The 17,439-nt window shown below is 39.3% G+C and overlaps 1 protein-coding gene across 4 annotated transcripts in view; it reads right to left on the reverse strand.

The window, feature by feature from the left end:
- Nucleotides 1–1,305: 1,305 nt before the first annotated feature.
- Nucleotides 1,306–17,439, reverse strand: part of LRRCC1 (leucine rich repeat and coiled-coil centrosomal protein 1) — a 29,393-nt gene continuing 13,259 nt past the window's right edge. For 2 of the 4 annotated variants that reach the window (XM_044424336.1, XM_044424335.1), the window contains exons 10-19: nucleotides 14,824–15,028; nucleotides 13,552–13,691; nucleotides 12,452–12,653; nucleotides 9,822–10,007; nucleotides 8,533–8,707; nucleotides 7,315–7,478; nucleotides 5,087–5,295; nucleotides 4,713–4,850; nucleotides 3,047–3,182; nucleotides 1,306–1,597 (exon numbers count right to left, since the gene is read on the reverse strand). In XM_044424336.1, the coding sequence (XP_044280271.1) occupies nucleotides 1,475–1,597; nucleotides 3,047–3,182; nucleotides 4,713–4,850; nucleotides 5,087–5,295; nucleotides 7,315–7,478; nucleotides 8,533–8,707; nucleotides 9,822–10,007; nucleotides 12,452–12,653; nucleotides 13,552–13,691; nucleotides 14,824–15,028 (1,678 nt within the window). In that variant the 3' untranslated portion in view covers nucleotides 1,306–1,474. Of the gene's footprint in view, nucleotides 1,598–3,046; nucleotides 3,183–4,712; nucleotides 4,851–5,086; nucleotides 5,296–7,314; nucleotides 7,479–8,532; nucleotides 8,708–9,821; nucleotides 10,008–12,451; nucleotides 12,654–13,551; nucleotides 13,692–14,823; nucleotides 15,029–17,439 lie in introns of those variants that run through there. The other 2 variants (XM_044424337.1, XM_044424339.1) reach the window with 2 other exon arrangements.

Raw genomic sequence — 17,439 nt, forward strand, 5'->3', positions numbered from 1 at the left:
AGAAGGCCAGATCCTGAAGATGAAACTCAAATACTTTGGCCACCTAATGAGAAGGAAGGACTCCCTGGAGAAGAGTCTAATACTGGGAACAATAGATTGCAAAAGAAGAAGGGGACGGCAGAGGATGAGGTGGCTAGATGGAGTCACTGAGGCAGTTGGTGTGAGCTTAGGTGGACGCCAGGAGATGGTAGAGGACAGGAAGGCCTGGAGGAGTGTTGTCCATGGGGTCGCGATGGGTCGGACATGACTTCACGACTAACAACAACAACAATCTGGGTTAGGTTTGCGGGAGGCTTAAGGGTCACTATCAGAATTTAGTTCCCAGGGTGCCAAACAGAATTACTTTATAAGGTGTTGGATAACGCTCTCTTTTGCCTTATCCAGGCGATGAGAGGGCTGCTCTAGAAAAGTATTTAAAGCTTAATACACCACATATGGCCAATACTCACAAGGCTAAAGAGATGTTGCTGCATGCTCTTAAAAACTGAATAGATTGAGCTTTTACAGTAACCTCAATTGGTTTTAAAATGTATATTCAAAAGTTAAGTACAAAATCTTTCTTGAAATTGTGAAGTCCTGTATAAAAGTGTAACATGTAAAGTAGCAGAGCTGAACCTGTGCAAGAAGGGAAGTCACTAAAACTAAACTGCTACAAACTTTAACTAGATGTGTAAGTTAGGTGCAAACCTATATATGTTGTGACAAAAAAGTCCTACAAATCTTGGCTGGTTTGATCCTGGGAATTATAGGCCTTTTTCTTCTGTACACATGTATAGCATTGCATCCTTAATGTTGTTAATAACCTAGTTCTGCCTGAACCAAGATCACTTTAAGCATATTCAAATTTAAGAAAAGTCCAATCTTTTAAATCATCTTCAAGGTCTTACATAGCTTCCAGTTTTAATCACAGAACTTCACTTTGTAGAACATTTTTTCTACAAAGAAAAAATGCCTCTGCCAGTTCCTTTCTGACCTACCAATTACCTTCAGCAAGGACTCCTTGCTTAGACAAGGAAGATTGAGCATTTCCTAGTGGAGCCCTCAAGTGAACAGAAACACTTATTTCTGGAAGGGTATTGATTGGCAGAGCTTACTTAAGCAAGCTCCACTAACCTGCCTCCTTCAAGAAATGAGGTTCTCCATTTGTTTAGGGTTGTCTGAGAAGTGTTAAGTCACCAGGATATAAGCAATGAGGCCCAACAGAGACAATGGAATTGACATGGCATATGAGAATCGCTGGAGATGTTAGTGCCCCACTGGATTCTGCTCTTTGTCTTTAAAATCTCAGTAATTGCCATAATGATAGACAGTACAATGAACGCTATTTATTTTGAAAATATTGTACATAAAGTGCAAATAGAAGTGCCCCATATGCAGCATTTTTCTAGTGGAATTTTCTCTGGTTGCAGGCATTAAATAGCTTACTGTTTTCCTGAATTTAGTAAGGCCCTAAAAGTGCCAGGTATCATGTATTTCAGAGTTCCTGCTGAATGTCACTCAAAGCAACTGTAAGTCGTTTAATTTTCTCTTCCATTGCCTTTTTATTGCTTGCAGTTTCTTGTAGTAGTTGACGCATTTCTTCTTCCACTTGGTAAACCTGAATGAAAATTTAGCATTATGTCTGTTACAGGTAGCACCTTCTGAACTTGCAAGCTATTTGTTCAATTAAAGATTTAGTACTAGTATTTTCCCAACTTTTTCCTACATTATGAATTTGCAACATTTCATCTGAGCGTGATATGGAATATTAAGCAATGCTTGAAAAGCTTATAGATGTGAAGGCACTGAAGTTTAGTAGGTCTTCCCAACTGTATACTTTCTAGAGACTATATTGAAAAGGTAGTATCTGTCACCAAACAAAGCCTATTACTATATTTAAAAATTGGTTACATTGATCTTTAAAAAATTTCTAACAACAACAAAATAAGCAATGCCTTAAATAGTTTTCAAACAACACCACTTACAGGCAGATTTTTTTTTAAAAAAAGAAAGAACATTAGGATAGTTCAGAAATGAATTTGTTTACTCAAATCTCCAACAGTGCTTCCTAGTGAAAAACTACCAGTAAAACTGGCCTCTGGCAGGCTTTTTTGAAGAATCAGTGCTTCCAGCTTTGAGACTTTTACTGAGAACCTTTGAATCTATCGTGGGGCAAAAATGTATTATTAATGAGACATTCCCAACCAACGATGTGAGCACTATCCAGGGTAGCCAGAAAGTACACAATCTACAGGATAGTGTAAAACATCTGCAAGATAAACATAACCCCTTGATTCCAGCCTGGCAATGAATAGTAGCAGGTGGAAATGCCAGAAGCACTGGCTTTGTGTACTCCTTTTTGGACACAACCATACATAAGGGAGGTCTCCACGTTCAACACTCACAGTTCATTCTTCTAATGCAGTGATGGTGAACCTTTTAGAGACCGAGTGCCCAAACTGCAATCCAAAACCCACTTAGTTATCACAAAGTGCCAACACTGCAATCAAACCTGAAAACTGAGGTTTTAGTTTAGAAAAAACAACTCACAGCCAGTCCGAGCAAATATCCTTGGTAGCGCACTGACTGGCCATGCGAAAGCTTGGACGAGTCGCGGCTAATGAGTTGCGGCTCATGAGGGCATCGCCTGGTGCCGCTACTCCTTTCCGAGCATGCACATGGCCCCTATGTGCGCTATTATCCGAAGCTCGGCTGCTGGGGTGATTTGGCCTATGTGCTGACAAAGAGGGCTCTGTGAAGCTGCTGTGGCATGCCTGCCATTGGTTCACCACCACTGCCCTAACCCTACCCTGGTGCACATCCCTAACACCAATAGAGTGTGAAAGATCCACTGGAAAGAGGGCGATTTTGAAAAAGCCTTCCTTGAGTAGCTGTTTCTGCACAGCTCAACATTTCTGCCCATTCTAAACACATTCTAAGCACGTGTGCCATAGGTTTGCCACCACTGTTCTAAGGTATTTAATTAGTGATGTTTGAATTTGCAAGTAGCTGGCACACAAACATACTAGCAGATTCGTTTAACATATGAACAAGCACCATATATCACCTTTTCATTTGCTGCCACAATTTCTTTTTGCTTTTCATTTGCTAGCTGTAGTAATTCTGCTTGATGTGCTGCTAGTGTTGATTCAAGTTGTCTTCGAAAAGCATCATCCATATAATGCAGCTTTTCCATCATAGCCCTAAACACAGGACAAGCCCCTCAGTTTTGTGATAACACTGTAGTGTTAGATTAGCATTACTGTGATAAGCATACTAGAAAAAATCCAACTGCATTCATTCTGTTGGATGGACATTAGCAGGACAGATCTGTTGCAGACCCTTTTGTTCTCTACAAATAGCTTAAAGGATGGGGGATTCCTGGCCCAGGTCTAGAGAGAGTGTAGGAGCAGCCCCATTGCACAACACCAGATGGAACCTATCATACATTCACACTCTTGCCTATAGTCAAAAATTGAAATCCAGTGTGACATAGTAGTTAGTGTATCAGACTGGGATGCAGAGATTCAGGTTCTAGTTTAGTCATCACAGGGTGACTTTGGGCCAGTCAGCCTAACCTACCTCACAGGGTTGTTGTTTGACGATAAAAGTCTTGAACCTTCCTTGCAAGAGGAAATAAGGTACATTCCAGTAACTGGTCCACACATCATGCTACTAGCATTTGCTTAGCAACGCTTATTACTCCAGTTACTCTAATAGTCTCCGTAAGGAAATACTTTGTTCTAGATCATTACATTCAGTTTACAGTCCAAGAGTTTACTTATGTATAGGCATTTAAGAGGAGTGAAGAAAACAGTTTCAAGAGGAAAAAAGGTGAATACCATAAAAACTCCTCTTTCATTTGTTCATTTAACGTAATATGAGCTCTATTCTCAGCTCCCAATCCTATCTACTTTTCCAAAGATAAAAGCAACTGCAGAAGTGAACTAAATTTCCACATGGGACATTGCTTTATATAAATAGTGGCATTTTTATGCCAAATGACAATTCTCAGAGTTCATAAAGGAGTTCTCCTAAAGAACTGCTTAATTTTACTAGAACCATTTTGAATTTTCCACTGTGTTATTTATAAAAAGAGAACATAGGCTCTAACAACAGTTCATTCTGTACAAATGCAAGTCCAATATACACCCATGACACTGCAAGCAAGGATATTTCCTGCAGCCACCATCTGGTAAAGACATTCCACTTCAACTCCTGACACACACCCTAATTGAGAAAAAGTGTTTCTGTAGAAACAAGTTACTGTGCAGGCAACCTATTTGCTTCTCTCTTGCTACATGTGGACAAACAAACTAGTCAGGAATAGCTTAGCATAATCTCAAAACTTGGGGATTATGGTATATTGTGCCCAACAAGTCAGGATTTTAAAGTCAACTAAATTGTTTTAAAGCTGGTATATGAATCCTGGCTTGTGAGGGTACAACATACCATAATCCCAGGTTTGGACTAAGCTATCCCTGCCTGGATTATTTACTGCCCCATGAGAAGGAAGAAGGAAATGAGTAGCAACAAGGGGGGGAATGGGTGGCCCTCCAGATTTTATGGATTTGTAACTACTATTGGCTATACTGGCTATACTGGATGTGAGTAGCAGTCCAACAATATGTGGAAGTCCACATGTTTCCTCATCCCAGAGGTAGAATGTGGTTCAGTGAGACAGAAATCCTGGCTTCTTGTTACATGCAAATACAGCAAGTACATTTACTTACTTCTGAGCTTGAAGACTTTTATCCCTCTCCTCAATCAGCTGTTTCTCCTTGATATCAAATTTTTCTTTCATTTGCTTAACTTGTGCTTCCAGTTTGCTCAACAGTCCTCCTTTCTCTTGCCACTTTTTATTCATTGCACTGAAATGTAATCAACATGTTCAGAGAGGCTTCAGAGAGTTTTCACACTACAGCAAGGGGAAAAAAGCATTCTAATGTATTTGTTAAATGTATATTCTGTTTTTCTACTAAATGGCTTTCAAGCATCAGAAATAAAAAGTAGTGATATATCCTAACCATGTTATCTTTTCCCATCTTGTCTAAATATGGTAAGTAACATTTCAACAAGTACAGAAAATGCTACCAGTCTTAAGCACCTATAGGATTTCTTGATATCTTCAAGCTCTGCATTTTTTTCTTGCAACTGTTGTTTTAGCTCCTCTTTTCTTTCATTTTGCCTTTGTAACTTTTCCATTAAGTCATCAAGCTGAGTATCTTTTTCTTCCAGTTGTACCTGAAGCCTCTTCTGATTTTCAGTACTTTCTTCACGACGCTTTCTTATTTGCTCATCTCGTTCCTGTAAGGCCTTAAAAACAAGTTTTCCTCATCACTGTTTTTACTCTGGAGTGCAGCTAACATTCTTAAGTACTTAACACATTGACAATTCAACCATTACTGGTTATAACTAAGAAAACTGAAAAATGCTCCACATAAGCAATTGATTAGTGTCAAAGCAATCTCACCAACACATTGAAAGTTATTAGTTACTTGTCAAGTCTGCAAATGTTAAGTTCAGAACCTCTTCTTTCCATTTTTGTTTCAAAATAGTACAGAGAATCCCAAGACAATATTTTAACAATTTCTATAATGGACAAATAACTCACTTTTCTTGTCCTCAAACACAATTATCAGCAGTCAACAGTATTTAATTATGCCCTACATTCCACCAAAAAAATAAAATAAAAATGGTGCTCAGGATCTCACAGGTCTACAAATCTCCTTTACAAACTGATTTTTAAAAATATTTTCCTGGCTTTATAGACCTCATTTTGCAGAAAGTGTACTTTTTCACTTTTGGGGGCATTCCAATTCCAACACAACTGCAAATGTTTGCAAGCAGTCTGCAATCTTACCTCAGTAGGTGGCCAGATATAATGGCAATAAATGTTTAATATTTTTTCTGTCACTGAAAATCCTTAAAAAAAGGTGTTGAAGTAGCCCTCAACACATCTAAGGCACAGTGTCACTAGCCTCCTTCCAAAGAAGGAGTCAAGTCCTCAGATTTGATGATCAACCTCTCTACTGAGCTACCAATACAAGAAAGAAATTTGCCCAATCCAAGACCTGCAATATGCTTCTATAAAATGGAATAAAGAATGTTGGAATGATTAGTGCCCATTCAAAAGTAAGTTGTCCAAAGAAGCAAAATATTTCCCCAAAACCTGCAAAGCATGTCATGAAATTGTGGTTCTGTTTATCATGCAAACACACATGAGAAAGGAAAAAAGGAAAGTGACTTGTAGTTCAAAACCTGAGCCAAGCAATGATTCAGAAATGTACAACACATTTACAGACTTCTGTATGGAATGCAGTAATTAATAGCTTACCAGTGTGAAGGGGTTTAGCTTGAACAACAACAACAAACCCAGCCAGCTGTTGGCAGATACTGAAAGGCCAAAAACCAGAAATTCCCATAGAGTCTCTTGTTCGGAAGATTTAGAAGCCAACAGCAGCATTTTGGGTTTTCAATATCTGTCATTTGTATGTTAGGTAATATAGAAAGGAAGGGCAGCGATCTTTCCCATTTCAATGCATAACAAACTCAGGCCAGAACTGTAAGACTGAACAATTCTTTAACATAATAAACTAAAAGTGACATGCATAACTGTGACAGAATATCTGCACAAACAATTCCAAATGCATGGTTAAATTCTGGTCAGTGGTAGACCAAGGTCCATATATTACAGTGTTCTATTCATACAGAGATCAACTAGATTCCCCTTTGAAACCTACAAGCAGGCTATGAACAGCACCCTCCTGCCTAAGCTTTTCAGCAACTGGGGTACATAGGCAAACCGCAAGCAGCACATAACCACCATGAATGGTAGTCATTGCTAGCCTTGTTCTCCATGAATGTGTCCAATCCCTCTTTAAAGCTTTCCAAAGAAGTGGCTATTACTATATCTCATGCAAGTAAATGTAATAGTTTGTGTGTGAAGAATCTCTCATCAATCAGCTTCATGGGACAAACCCTGGCTCTAATATTATAAGAAAGAAAAATGTCTTGCTATTCACTTTCTCCACACCATGCCTAATTCTGAACACCTCTATCATGACTCCCCTTATTTGCCCTGTTATCAGCCATTAACACTTTTCTGAACACAGATACTATTCCCATCAAGCTTGTGTAATTTTCCTCCTGATTAACATGAGTGTTGGCAGAAGTGGGTGGGGGAGTAATGGCCAATGTCTGGCTAACATCAATGGAGAACATTGCTATGAACAAAATTATGCCATATTCATACATCATGTATTCCACGCATTATTACAAGAATACTTTGGTTTCCTGTTAATTCAGAAAAGCAGTAAGAAAAGAACTGCTTACTTCTTTTAACTTTCTAATGGTCTCTGTTTGATCTTCTACAATTTTAGACTTAATCTTCAATGCATCGTTGTTACATTCATTTTGCTTTTTCAGAACCTCAATTTCACTAGTTAGAACTTCTATTCTGGCTTCTAATTTTCCTCGATCTTGAGCAAGTGAAGCTCCTGGATGGTGGAGAGGGAGGAACAGAGAAGAAACGTAAAATAAATATAGTACTTTCAGTGAATCAAATACTGAAGTTAGTCTCTCAGGTTAAGGAAACTGTAAGCCAGCACTCTATTTTCCATTTCCTAAACATTCTAGAAGCGTGAGCCTCACTTATACCATGTGGAGAGGGACAGTGAAGCGCGACCTCATGCTTGGAATCAGCTCAACTTAGCCATTCCCACATCAGGAGCTACCAGTGGCCAGACAGACAGTTCCTGTGGAGGTAGTTAAAGAGATGGACATATCTCTGTTTAAGATACAATATCCCAAAACAAAACAAGTGCCCAACAGTGTTACATCCACTATATAAATATTCAGGATCAGGGCAAACCTAAATGAGGGAAACAAAGAATAACAACCAACACTGTATTCAACAGCTAATCAAGCCTTAACAAATATCCTAACTTGTTATATCTGATCTTTGACAGTGAAATTGAGTTTCAGCTGATCAATAAACCTTTGGACCTTCTGTTCACATAAACTGCTCCACTACTATGTTTTGCTCTCGTATGAGCAGACCAAAGTCTAGCAGATGTTTCATTATCCTGAATATTATAATGTTTCATTAGGCATTTCATTACACTAACTGTTCTTTGTATCTTTTTAGGAGAGGTCTTCCAGGTTCACCAATCTAAAAGGAATTAATTTCCAAACAATTATGTTCTTGGCTTTTACACTTGAAACTTATGGCATTCCTGGATGGGCCCTATCAGAAATTAAACAAAAACAACCATGCATGTGAGCTATCCCACAATTAATATGGATATGCTGAACTGGGCATGCATGCTTCTAACTGTGTCAAGTATTGCCAAACAAACTACAATCCAGTGGGAAGTGCTCCTAAAATAAATGCAAGCTGTGCAAATACAAGGCTTGCTGCCAGTATGGTCCGTCATTCCACAACTGAAAAGTAGATGCTTTGCAATCTTACAAAGACTTAAACCTGAAATTTATGGTTTTATATGTTCTTTGACTGCATCCTACCAGAACCAAAATAGGTTTGCAGTTTACCCTGTTGTGCCAGCTCCTGTCCCCATATTTTCCTTTCTGCTTTTAATCCATCAATGACGGACTCCTGGGCTGTTATCTGTGAAATAAGTTTTGATTTTTCCTCTTTAAGAAGTGCAAGTTGAATAGTCTTCTGTTTGTCTTCTTCCATCATATTTTCAAGTGTTCGGATCTGACTCTTTACAAAAAGCACAAAAGATACATTTAAATAAGCCTCAGCATCATACATGATATTTTACAATTACACTGTAGTATGTTATAGGACTGTCTGTTGTTGGCTATGGAATCTCTGTTAGAGTTTGCTGAAATTAGTCCAAAGTAACAATGGGGCAAGATTGGTTCTTGGAGCTTTTGGCAGAGCTCCTCCATCTTAACAGAACAATCAGAATGGTCCAGACAGTGATCTAAACCAATAATGCAAAATGCCAAAGACAGCACTATGGGGAGATAAAGAAGGGTCAGAAGAGAGTGGTCTAGCAGAATGCAGGAGAAAGAATCCTCCTCCTTAGAACAACACAAAGGAAAAAAAGCAAGCAAGAAAGAAAAGCAGACAGGACACGTGAGTATTCCCAGATGTTTCAGAGGCATGGAAGACTAGAATTCACATACTGATTGATCATAATCAGCCAAATCTTTGGTTGCTGTCATCTGGTATAAAAAAATTCCAGAAGTACAGAATTGCAGTAAAACAGAGTATCTGGTTCAAATGCCTTGTGAATTCCGTGGTTTCCCATTATGTGAATGAGCCACAAAAACCTGAAAGCTTGTGAGCTCTCCCTCACATCTTCTCATTTGCAACCACAAATATACATTGGAAGCTTTCCCTTTCACACATGGCCAACCCAAGACACTTTGTTGCCCACCTAAGAGCAGGAAATGCCTCTCAATACAATCACCACCCTATCCCACCCTTTCTAATACATGTAGTCACATCATCCATCTATCATTGACCATGGCTTCCCATTAGATCTGAATCATGCATGAGAGGGATACTAAAGCAGGTCTCCGGGACCAATTACTGCATTGCAATAAAAGTGTTCTAGTTTTCTAGGACTTTGCTGTTCTATATAAACACTAAATTTCAGGCCAAACTGAGCTGTCTACTTTATTCATCAGTCACACAGAATAATGCTATTTGAGAATAAATTCTTTCATCAATGAAATAAGCCATGACAATTGAAGCTGCAATGCTATGAAACATTTTTCTACTGTTACAACTCTAGCATAACCTCTTCTGCAGGAAGACAACTTTCAGTGTACAAATAACAACAAAGAAGTCTAAACATTCATACTTTCAAGTTGTATGTTGTTTGTTGCTTTGATTTGACTACTTCAGTGATCTTTGCTTTTTGTTCTTTTACCATGGATGTCAGCTCTTGTATTAGACTAGCTGATTGCTTTTCCTTTTGCTGAGACTGGACAAGAATACGCTTGTGTTCTGCCAACTCAGCAGCAACTGCATCAAAGGCTTCTTTAACCTATTTCAAAAATATTTTTCAGAGATTAGAGGATACTATCACCATGAGTTACCTTTTCTGCAAGAACTAAAGTTTAGTCTTCTAGGGAATAACCGGAGTTTGAAATGTATGACATTAAATATTCAATATAAGTAGTCGCTGGGTTACAAAATTGAAATTTGTCTTTAAATCAAATTTGTATGGAGGCTGGATCACATATAGTCAGCCTTCCACATTCATGGGAGTTAGTGGTGCAGGACTCCATGAAAGTGGAAAAACCACCAATATCTCTAGGCCCCTCCCCCCAGCCCAAACTCTCCAGTGCCTCCTCTATGCAGCAAAGAAATGCTGGAGAGATTTTCCTCTCCCCACTTTGCTTCCTCTCTCTCTGTGGCGATGCTCTGGAAGTCCTCCCTCTCTCCCCTTATTACAGAAAATATTCATCATAGAAAGAAAGGAAGCAATTAAAAAATAATAGGCCTTATGGAAGTTTGTTGGTAAGTATTGGTTGTTCATAACTTGGCAGTTCATAACCCAGGGTACTGCCTGTATTAGCATTTGGATCTCCACATTCATCTCAACTTTTATCATCAAGCAAGCAAGCAAGCAAGCAAGCAAGCAAGCAAGCAAGCAAGCAAGCAAAAGACATGTGGATAAAAGCTGGTTTCAAATAGATATTTAAAAAACATTATTTTTAAAAGAGATACATCATAAAATCATGAATTTACACCTTATTATGACATACTACTTTTCTTTGTAAAGAAAACACTGTGGCAAAATCTGTCTTCAGACATAATAATTTTTGGAGCTGGAGGCAAACCACACAACTAGTGTGTGCTTGCTGCAGATTTTTAAAAATTGATTCACCCTAAAGAACTGGAGTAAATCAATGGTTAAGTATCTGCAGCTAGAATTCCTTCAATTGTTTAACCTGCTCATCACATCAACAGGTTCATCTGAAGACAACAGTTTTCATCATTTAAAGAATCGTCAAAGTTATGAAACAGATTGGAACAAAGCAGGCAAATCAATTTTTTAAAAAGAGAGCTGAAAGATGAAAATGAATAACTGTATTAGTTTGAAGGAAAATCTTAAGCATTCATAGACAGTCCTATGTAGATGCCTGTAACCCTTCAAACTGGGAAGACTACTGACATCCTAAGCAGAGCAGAAGCACAAAGGTAAAGGTCAACTTTACAGTATTCCAACCCTGCAAACAGTTAAAATTGCTAATTTTGGCGCCTCAAAGTAGTTGGAAGGGGCTGAGGCACCACTACGATATGTTCTGTGTTGGCTTGGGAGGCAGGGAAATCAGGGTGCTCACCTCCAGCTACAAGGTCTGAATAATTTTCTGATCTCATAGCTGGGAATCTAAGCAATCCTATCACTATCTAGATTCTATATAGTGGCCACAGGATTGCTGTGCATATAGATGAAAAAACATAGCTAAAGCCCATGCCTTTTTTTTTATTCTTGTGGGAGGTGTACAATGTGAATAATTCTAATTCAGCCTGAATTTCAGCTTGAAGTGCACAAATAAAATTTGTATATAATTTGCTAAAACAGTAAAAATAAGAAATATTTAATGACCAGTGCAATCCTATGCATGTTTGCTCAGAAGGAAGCTGTACTGGACTCAATGGAACTTACTTCTCAGTGGGTATAAGTAGGATTGCAGTCCTAATGTATAAAAGGCAATCTAAATAGGCATAGAAAGTTTTTTACAAAGCAGTCATATGTAGGCCAATGGATGGAGGGTGTCTGCAGTAGAGAAACTACCACTTCCTAAGCCCTGAAGAGGTCATACAGCACAGTGATGGGGTGGCTTTTACCTCCCCCACCATCATAGAATCATACAGTTGGAAGGCGCCTAGAAGGCCAGTGAGTTCAACCCCCTCCTCAGTGCAGGACTCATTCCTCACCAGTACTTCTTAAGTTCCTTCTCCCACTGGAACTTATTCACAGGTATGTCCAGGGAGGCTTTGGTTCCAGTGGAACCAAAGATGCTTCCAATCTACCTCTGTTATGGCCCCTTTCTACCTTTGCCACCTACAGACCAGTGCCTGCAAGGCAGCCACAGTAATGCAGCTTTTCACTTTTAGAGAAATCTCTTCCCATGGAAAGGGAAACTCACAGTTCCACGTGCATCCTCAGTTACCCTTCCTGAAATCATAGTATTGTTCTCTTAGCATACAGAATGTGTATACAGGCTTTTAAAAACAGTTTTAACATGATTATGTATTTATGATTATGACAACGTATTACTATGCATTTTTAAATTTGGGAACTACCTAAATAAAAAACCTGAATACTGAGCTTTTTCCCCCTATTGTATTCAGTCACCTCAAGTTCCACCATGAGAAATATAAGTACAATTTCTAGTTATAAAACTGACTACAGTGGCATGTTATTGCTTAAAGCAGATTTCCTCAGGTTTTTCTCTCCATCCACTCCTCATCTTTTACCTCTGTAAATCTTTTGGCTTCTATTGTCAATGCAATACGAAACTCATCTTCTAATTCCTTGTAATTCTGGTTTAACAGATGGATTTTCTCCTGAAGTTCTTTAACATGATGTTCATGATTCTGTTGTTCTCTAGAAATTTCTTTTGACAGAGCTTCTTGGAACTCTGAGCCATTTAATGTAACTCTAGTTTCAAGGGCTTTTCTGGAATGAGAAGACATACAGGCAAGAAGCTAAACTCTAAGGCAAGTGACAGCTGCTTTGCTGTAAGTGGAGTTCTTTTATACCTCCTAGAAGTCCACATACAGAATTGAGCACATACAGCACTGAAGAACTCCATGTACAAGGCTGACTGGAAAGTACTTCACAAATAGGGCAACTGTTTCTGTTAAAAGGACTGCTTCCTTTGTCTTCTTCCACATGGAACTTGTAAATTATTTAAAAAGGCACAAGCACCACTTACCTTTAAAAGCTCCTTACGAACAAGCTATAGCTTGATTTCTTGGAACCATCTAAAGAACTTTCTTGTATAATACACAGAACTGATTCTGATTGTTTTATCTGACATTCTGTTGATACTGGGTACAGCTGGTGCCCCACATCACTGATTCATGAAAATTCTTCTCCAGATATATTGCCCTCCACCCACCTTTTTCCCAAGAGGGCCTTGAAGACATTTTTCATTTCAACTCTTCTTTGAAATTCCCTCCTTTGATATCCTTGTTTTGCTGCAATTCAGATTGGTAACTAAGCTGATGTATTTTATGATGTATTTTCTTAGACTTTTATTGATTTTTTTCAACTATTGGGGGTAGTAATAATACTATTTTTGGTTGACATTTTCTTAATGGTAAGCTGCCTCAAGATCTGTTTTGGTTCTGAAAAGCAGCATTAAAATGTCTCAGATAAAATAAAATGCACACAAAAAGGCTATTTTTGCTATGATCTGATCAAGGAATCCTACTTTTTCAAATTAGTATTCATTTTAAGTAATAAAAGTAGTTTGCATCTGCATTTTTGACTACTCATTGCATTTTTTAAAATGCACAAATCTACACATACTTAAAAATCACATATGCATTTACAGGAAGAAAGTATGTACCTGTGTTCTTGTTCTCTCAAGGTAAGAAGTTCATGGACTTCTTCCAGCTTCTCTTTCTGTTGCTGAAGAGATATTTTAAGTAACTGCACTTCTCTCTCAGCTGCTGAAGCTTTAAGTTCTGCTGCTCGAATTTGTTTCATCTATGAGATATTTCAAACCAAGGTAAGGGAAGCAGCTAGTTTGGCATTACCAGAAAAAAATCACAGTGGAACAGGTGGTTTTGCCTGTGATTTATCAAGTGTCAATGATTTGACACAGAAACACCCCATGTTTATCATTCTAACTAATTACAAGCTGCTTGTGATATTCTGTAATGTGAAGGCATGGGCCATACAGAGGAAATGTACAGAAGAGAAGCAGGGCCATTCTCCCAGCACTGCTGAAAGACTTCCTCTTCCCTTCTCATCCATTTTTCCTTGTGTATTATATCATTTTAGACTGTAAGCTCTCTTGCAGGGACTGTCCTGCTTCGGAGACCTTTGGCTAAGGAACAGAAAAAAAGACTTCAAATAAATAAAAATTACTTTTTTGGTGACTTGCAATTTCAGTATAAAGAAGAATACTGAAGCCTTACATAACTTCCCCCAAAGTTCCCCACCCACTTTGGTGAACAACATAACTGTGTTATGTATTTTAGAGTTCAACCAACATACACATAGCCAGACCCATTCAGCAGCCATCTTCAACCCATAGAACAGAAATAATTACTTATCCCTGTGATTTTTTGGATCTATACAAGGATACAACTGAAATAGTAGCAGTGTATCTTCCAGCCGCCAAGATTACAGGAAGTTATCATACATATACATATTTACAGCCAGTCTCCATGTAGGAGATGCAAAGGAAGGCCTTCTTCACACACAACAGAGTTAAGTACCACACAATATGCCTTATAGTACAAGTTCCTCCAGAACACAAACAATAGGATGTTGGTGCACTTATGTCTGACTATGAACTTCCCAGAGACATTTGGTTGGCTGGTGTAGAAACAGAATGCCAGACTACATAGCTCTTTGGTCTGAACCAATGCATCTTTTATGTTTCTGTGATGATCTTGTTCTTTGCGTCACTAACAAAAACATATGCAATTATGCAGACACTTAACATATGAACAAACCATATTCCACAGTATGATGCAGAAAATTAGGTCTACTATACCCGTCAGATATAGCTTTGAACAACTCTGTATGATGAGATTCTTTTTTTATGCAGAGATTTATAAATGAAGTACCAATACACTTCATTTCGTTCTACAGTCAAAGCTAAAGATACCTCTGAAGCTTGCTGCTGTACTCTTCGTGTCTCCATCTTGGACAATGCCTCTTCTAAAGTCTGCAGTGCCTTTTGTTGATCCTTTTCTTTTTGTTTTGACTGCTCTAATTCTTTGCTCAGTCTTGTGGCTTCTTCCTTCAGTTGTTGTATGTTAATCTGAAGTTTTGTCTTTGCATCTCTCTCTCTCAAAACCAGCTCTCTGAGTCTGGAAAGAAAACATGGAGACTGTGCATTTGCAAACTCTGACATACATAAAATTAAAAAGCAAAACTATTAAGTTATTATCCAAAATGTTATGAAGAGATACCACAATAATTCTTTACTCATGTGGATAATCAGTGAAGACCTCATGGCAAACCATGGTTTGTGTTTCTATAACTTTATGATAGACAAACTACACTTTAATGCTGTTTGTCTACTTTATTTTTCTGTTCTCCCATCATTCAGTTTGTTAAGCTCCCTCCCACCTTCATGGTGTGGCAACCTCCAGGAAAAAAAAGTCCTCTCTTGAATACAGTTTGCCAATTCAGGTATCACACCAAACCACACTTATGCTCCCTTAATGATGCAATTTAGACATTATACCAGGCCATCATTAAATAATAAATGACACCCCTCAGAGCAGTTATCATCTTCCCATTCCTAGCAATTCATATGATTAAAGATTTAGTAGACCTGAAAGCTGAAGTTGGCAGGGAGGGGGCTTGTCTGAAGGAAACACTAAGAGAGTACTCAAGAGTTCAGGACCCAGAATGTAAATATTTAACTTGGGTTTATTCATGCCTCAAAAATGAGGTTGACATTGCTTGACAGTGGCATTTAACTTTTTGCAGTCTCAGCACAGAACTTGTGAAATAATCTCTACTGCTGTATCGTCAATAAAACTACTGATCCTTCTATCTCCAGAGTCTAGGTTTTCTCCTGGTTTTACCTGGAGTTGTCAAGGACAGAATGTGGGACCTTCTGCATGCAGCACATCTGTGCTTTCACTGATCTATATCCTCTCCAGAAATATAGACAGTTTCCTTTAAGTAAGATCTAGTCATGTCCATTGGAACTGTGAATATTCCATGAAGGAAAGTCATAGCAAACTCTCCTCCTTATAGTAGATGACAGGTCAGCACCTCAACTTTCATTTTTCTTACAAGACTTTCCTATAGCCACAAAGGTAAGCAATTATCCAAGTGGGGAAAATTTCCAAAAAAGTTGAATGCAAACTGTAAAGGAAGTTAATAGCAAGCAGATTCTGGTATATTTTATGTGGGTATGTTCTTAATCAAGACATCTGTTTAATATGTGAAGCTGTAGAAGTAATACCTCTTTTACAAAGTATCAGTAAACTAGGCAGACAAGTTTGTGGACAATCAACTGTTATTCATCTATGTTAAGAAAAGAAAGCCTGAATTTCTGACTCTCCCATCTGAGGTAATAACATTACCTCCAATCTGAGACAGATTTTTCTGAGCAACTTACAGTCCTTGGAAAATTCTCCCTGGGACCATAGGACTACTCCTTGAGTCAATTTATTTTTTGGCAGAGCCCGTTCATCTCTTTGGTACAAACCTGAATTATGGGCGATGAAGCGGGTTGGGAGACGTCTAGAGCGTAGGTGGAGGAGATCACAGGATGAATCTGACCGAAAACACTTAAGAGCCCACTATCGGGCCTATGCTGTGGCGGTGAGAGCGGCGAAGAAGAAATTCTTCTCTGCTTCCATTGCCTCCTCACAATGCCGTCTGGCGGAGCTCTTTTGGGTGGTGCAGGGGCTGGTAAATCCGGGCCCAAAGAAAGATCTGGGCCACCCTCGAAGGCCCGCTGTGATGACTTCGCCAAGCATTTTAGGGAGAAAATCGCTCAGATTTGTCACGAGCTGGACTCTACTATTGAATCAGATTCTATTGGGGAGGTGCCAATGACGCCGTTGAGTCCTTAACTGATGGATGAATTTCAGTTGTTGTGGCCTGATGATGTGGACAAGGTGCTTGGACAAATACGTCCTACCACCTGCTTACTAGACCCTTGCCCATCTTGGCTACTCAAGAATGCCAAGGACGTGATTGTGACCTTGATCCTGGAGGTGGTCAATGCCTCTTTCAGAGACAGCTGGGTACCTGCCCCTTTAAAGGAGGCGGTAGTCCGGCCAGTCCTAAAGAAGGCATCCCTGGATCCAGAGGTGGTTGCCAATTATAGACTGGAGGCCAACATTCCGTTCCTGGGCAAGGTGCTAGAGCGGGTGGTGGCGGGACAACTCCAGGCACTCTTGGATAAAACTGATTATCTGGACCCATTTCAGTCTGGCTTCAGACCTGGGTACGGTACTGAATCTGCCTTGGTCGCCCTGTACGATGACCTGTGCAGGGAGAGAGACAGGGGGAGTGCGTCCCTGTTGGTTCTTCTGGACCTCTCAGCGGCTTTTGAAACCATCGACCATGGTATCCTTCTGGATAGGCTAGCGGGATTGGGAGTTGGAGGCACCACTTTGCGGTGGTTCTGCTCCTATCTCAATGGCCGATTCCAGAAGGTGGTGCTGAGGGACTATGGCTCTGCGCCATGGCAGTTATGCCATGGAGTTCCGCAGGGGTCCATTTTGTCCCCCTTGCTATTTAACATCTACAT

This window comes from Varanus komodoensis, unplaced genomic scaffold (genome assembly GCF_004798865.1).
Source record: "Varanus komodoensis strain SLA01 unplaced genomic scaffold, ASM479886v1 scaffold14_1, whole genome shotgun sequence".
Lineage (NCBI taxonomy): Eukaryota > Metazoa > Chordata > Lepidosauria > Squamata > Varanidae > Varanus > Varanus komodoensis.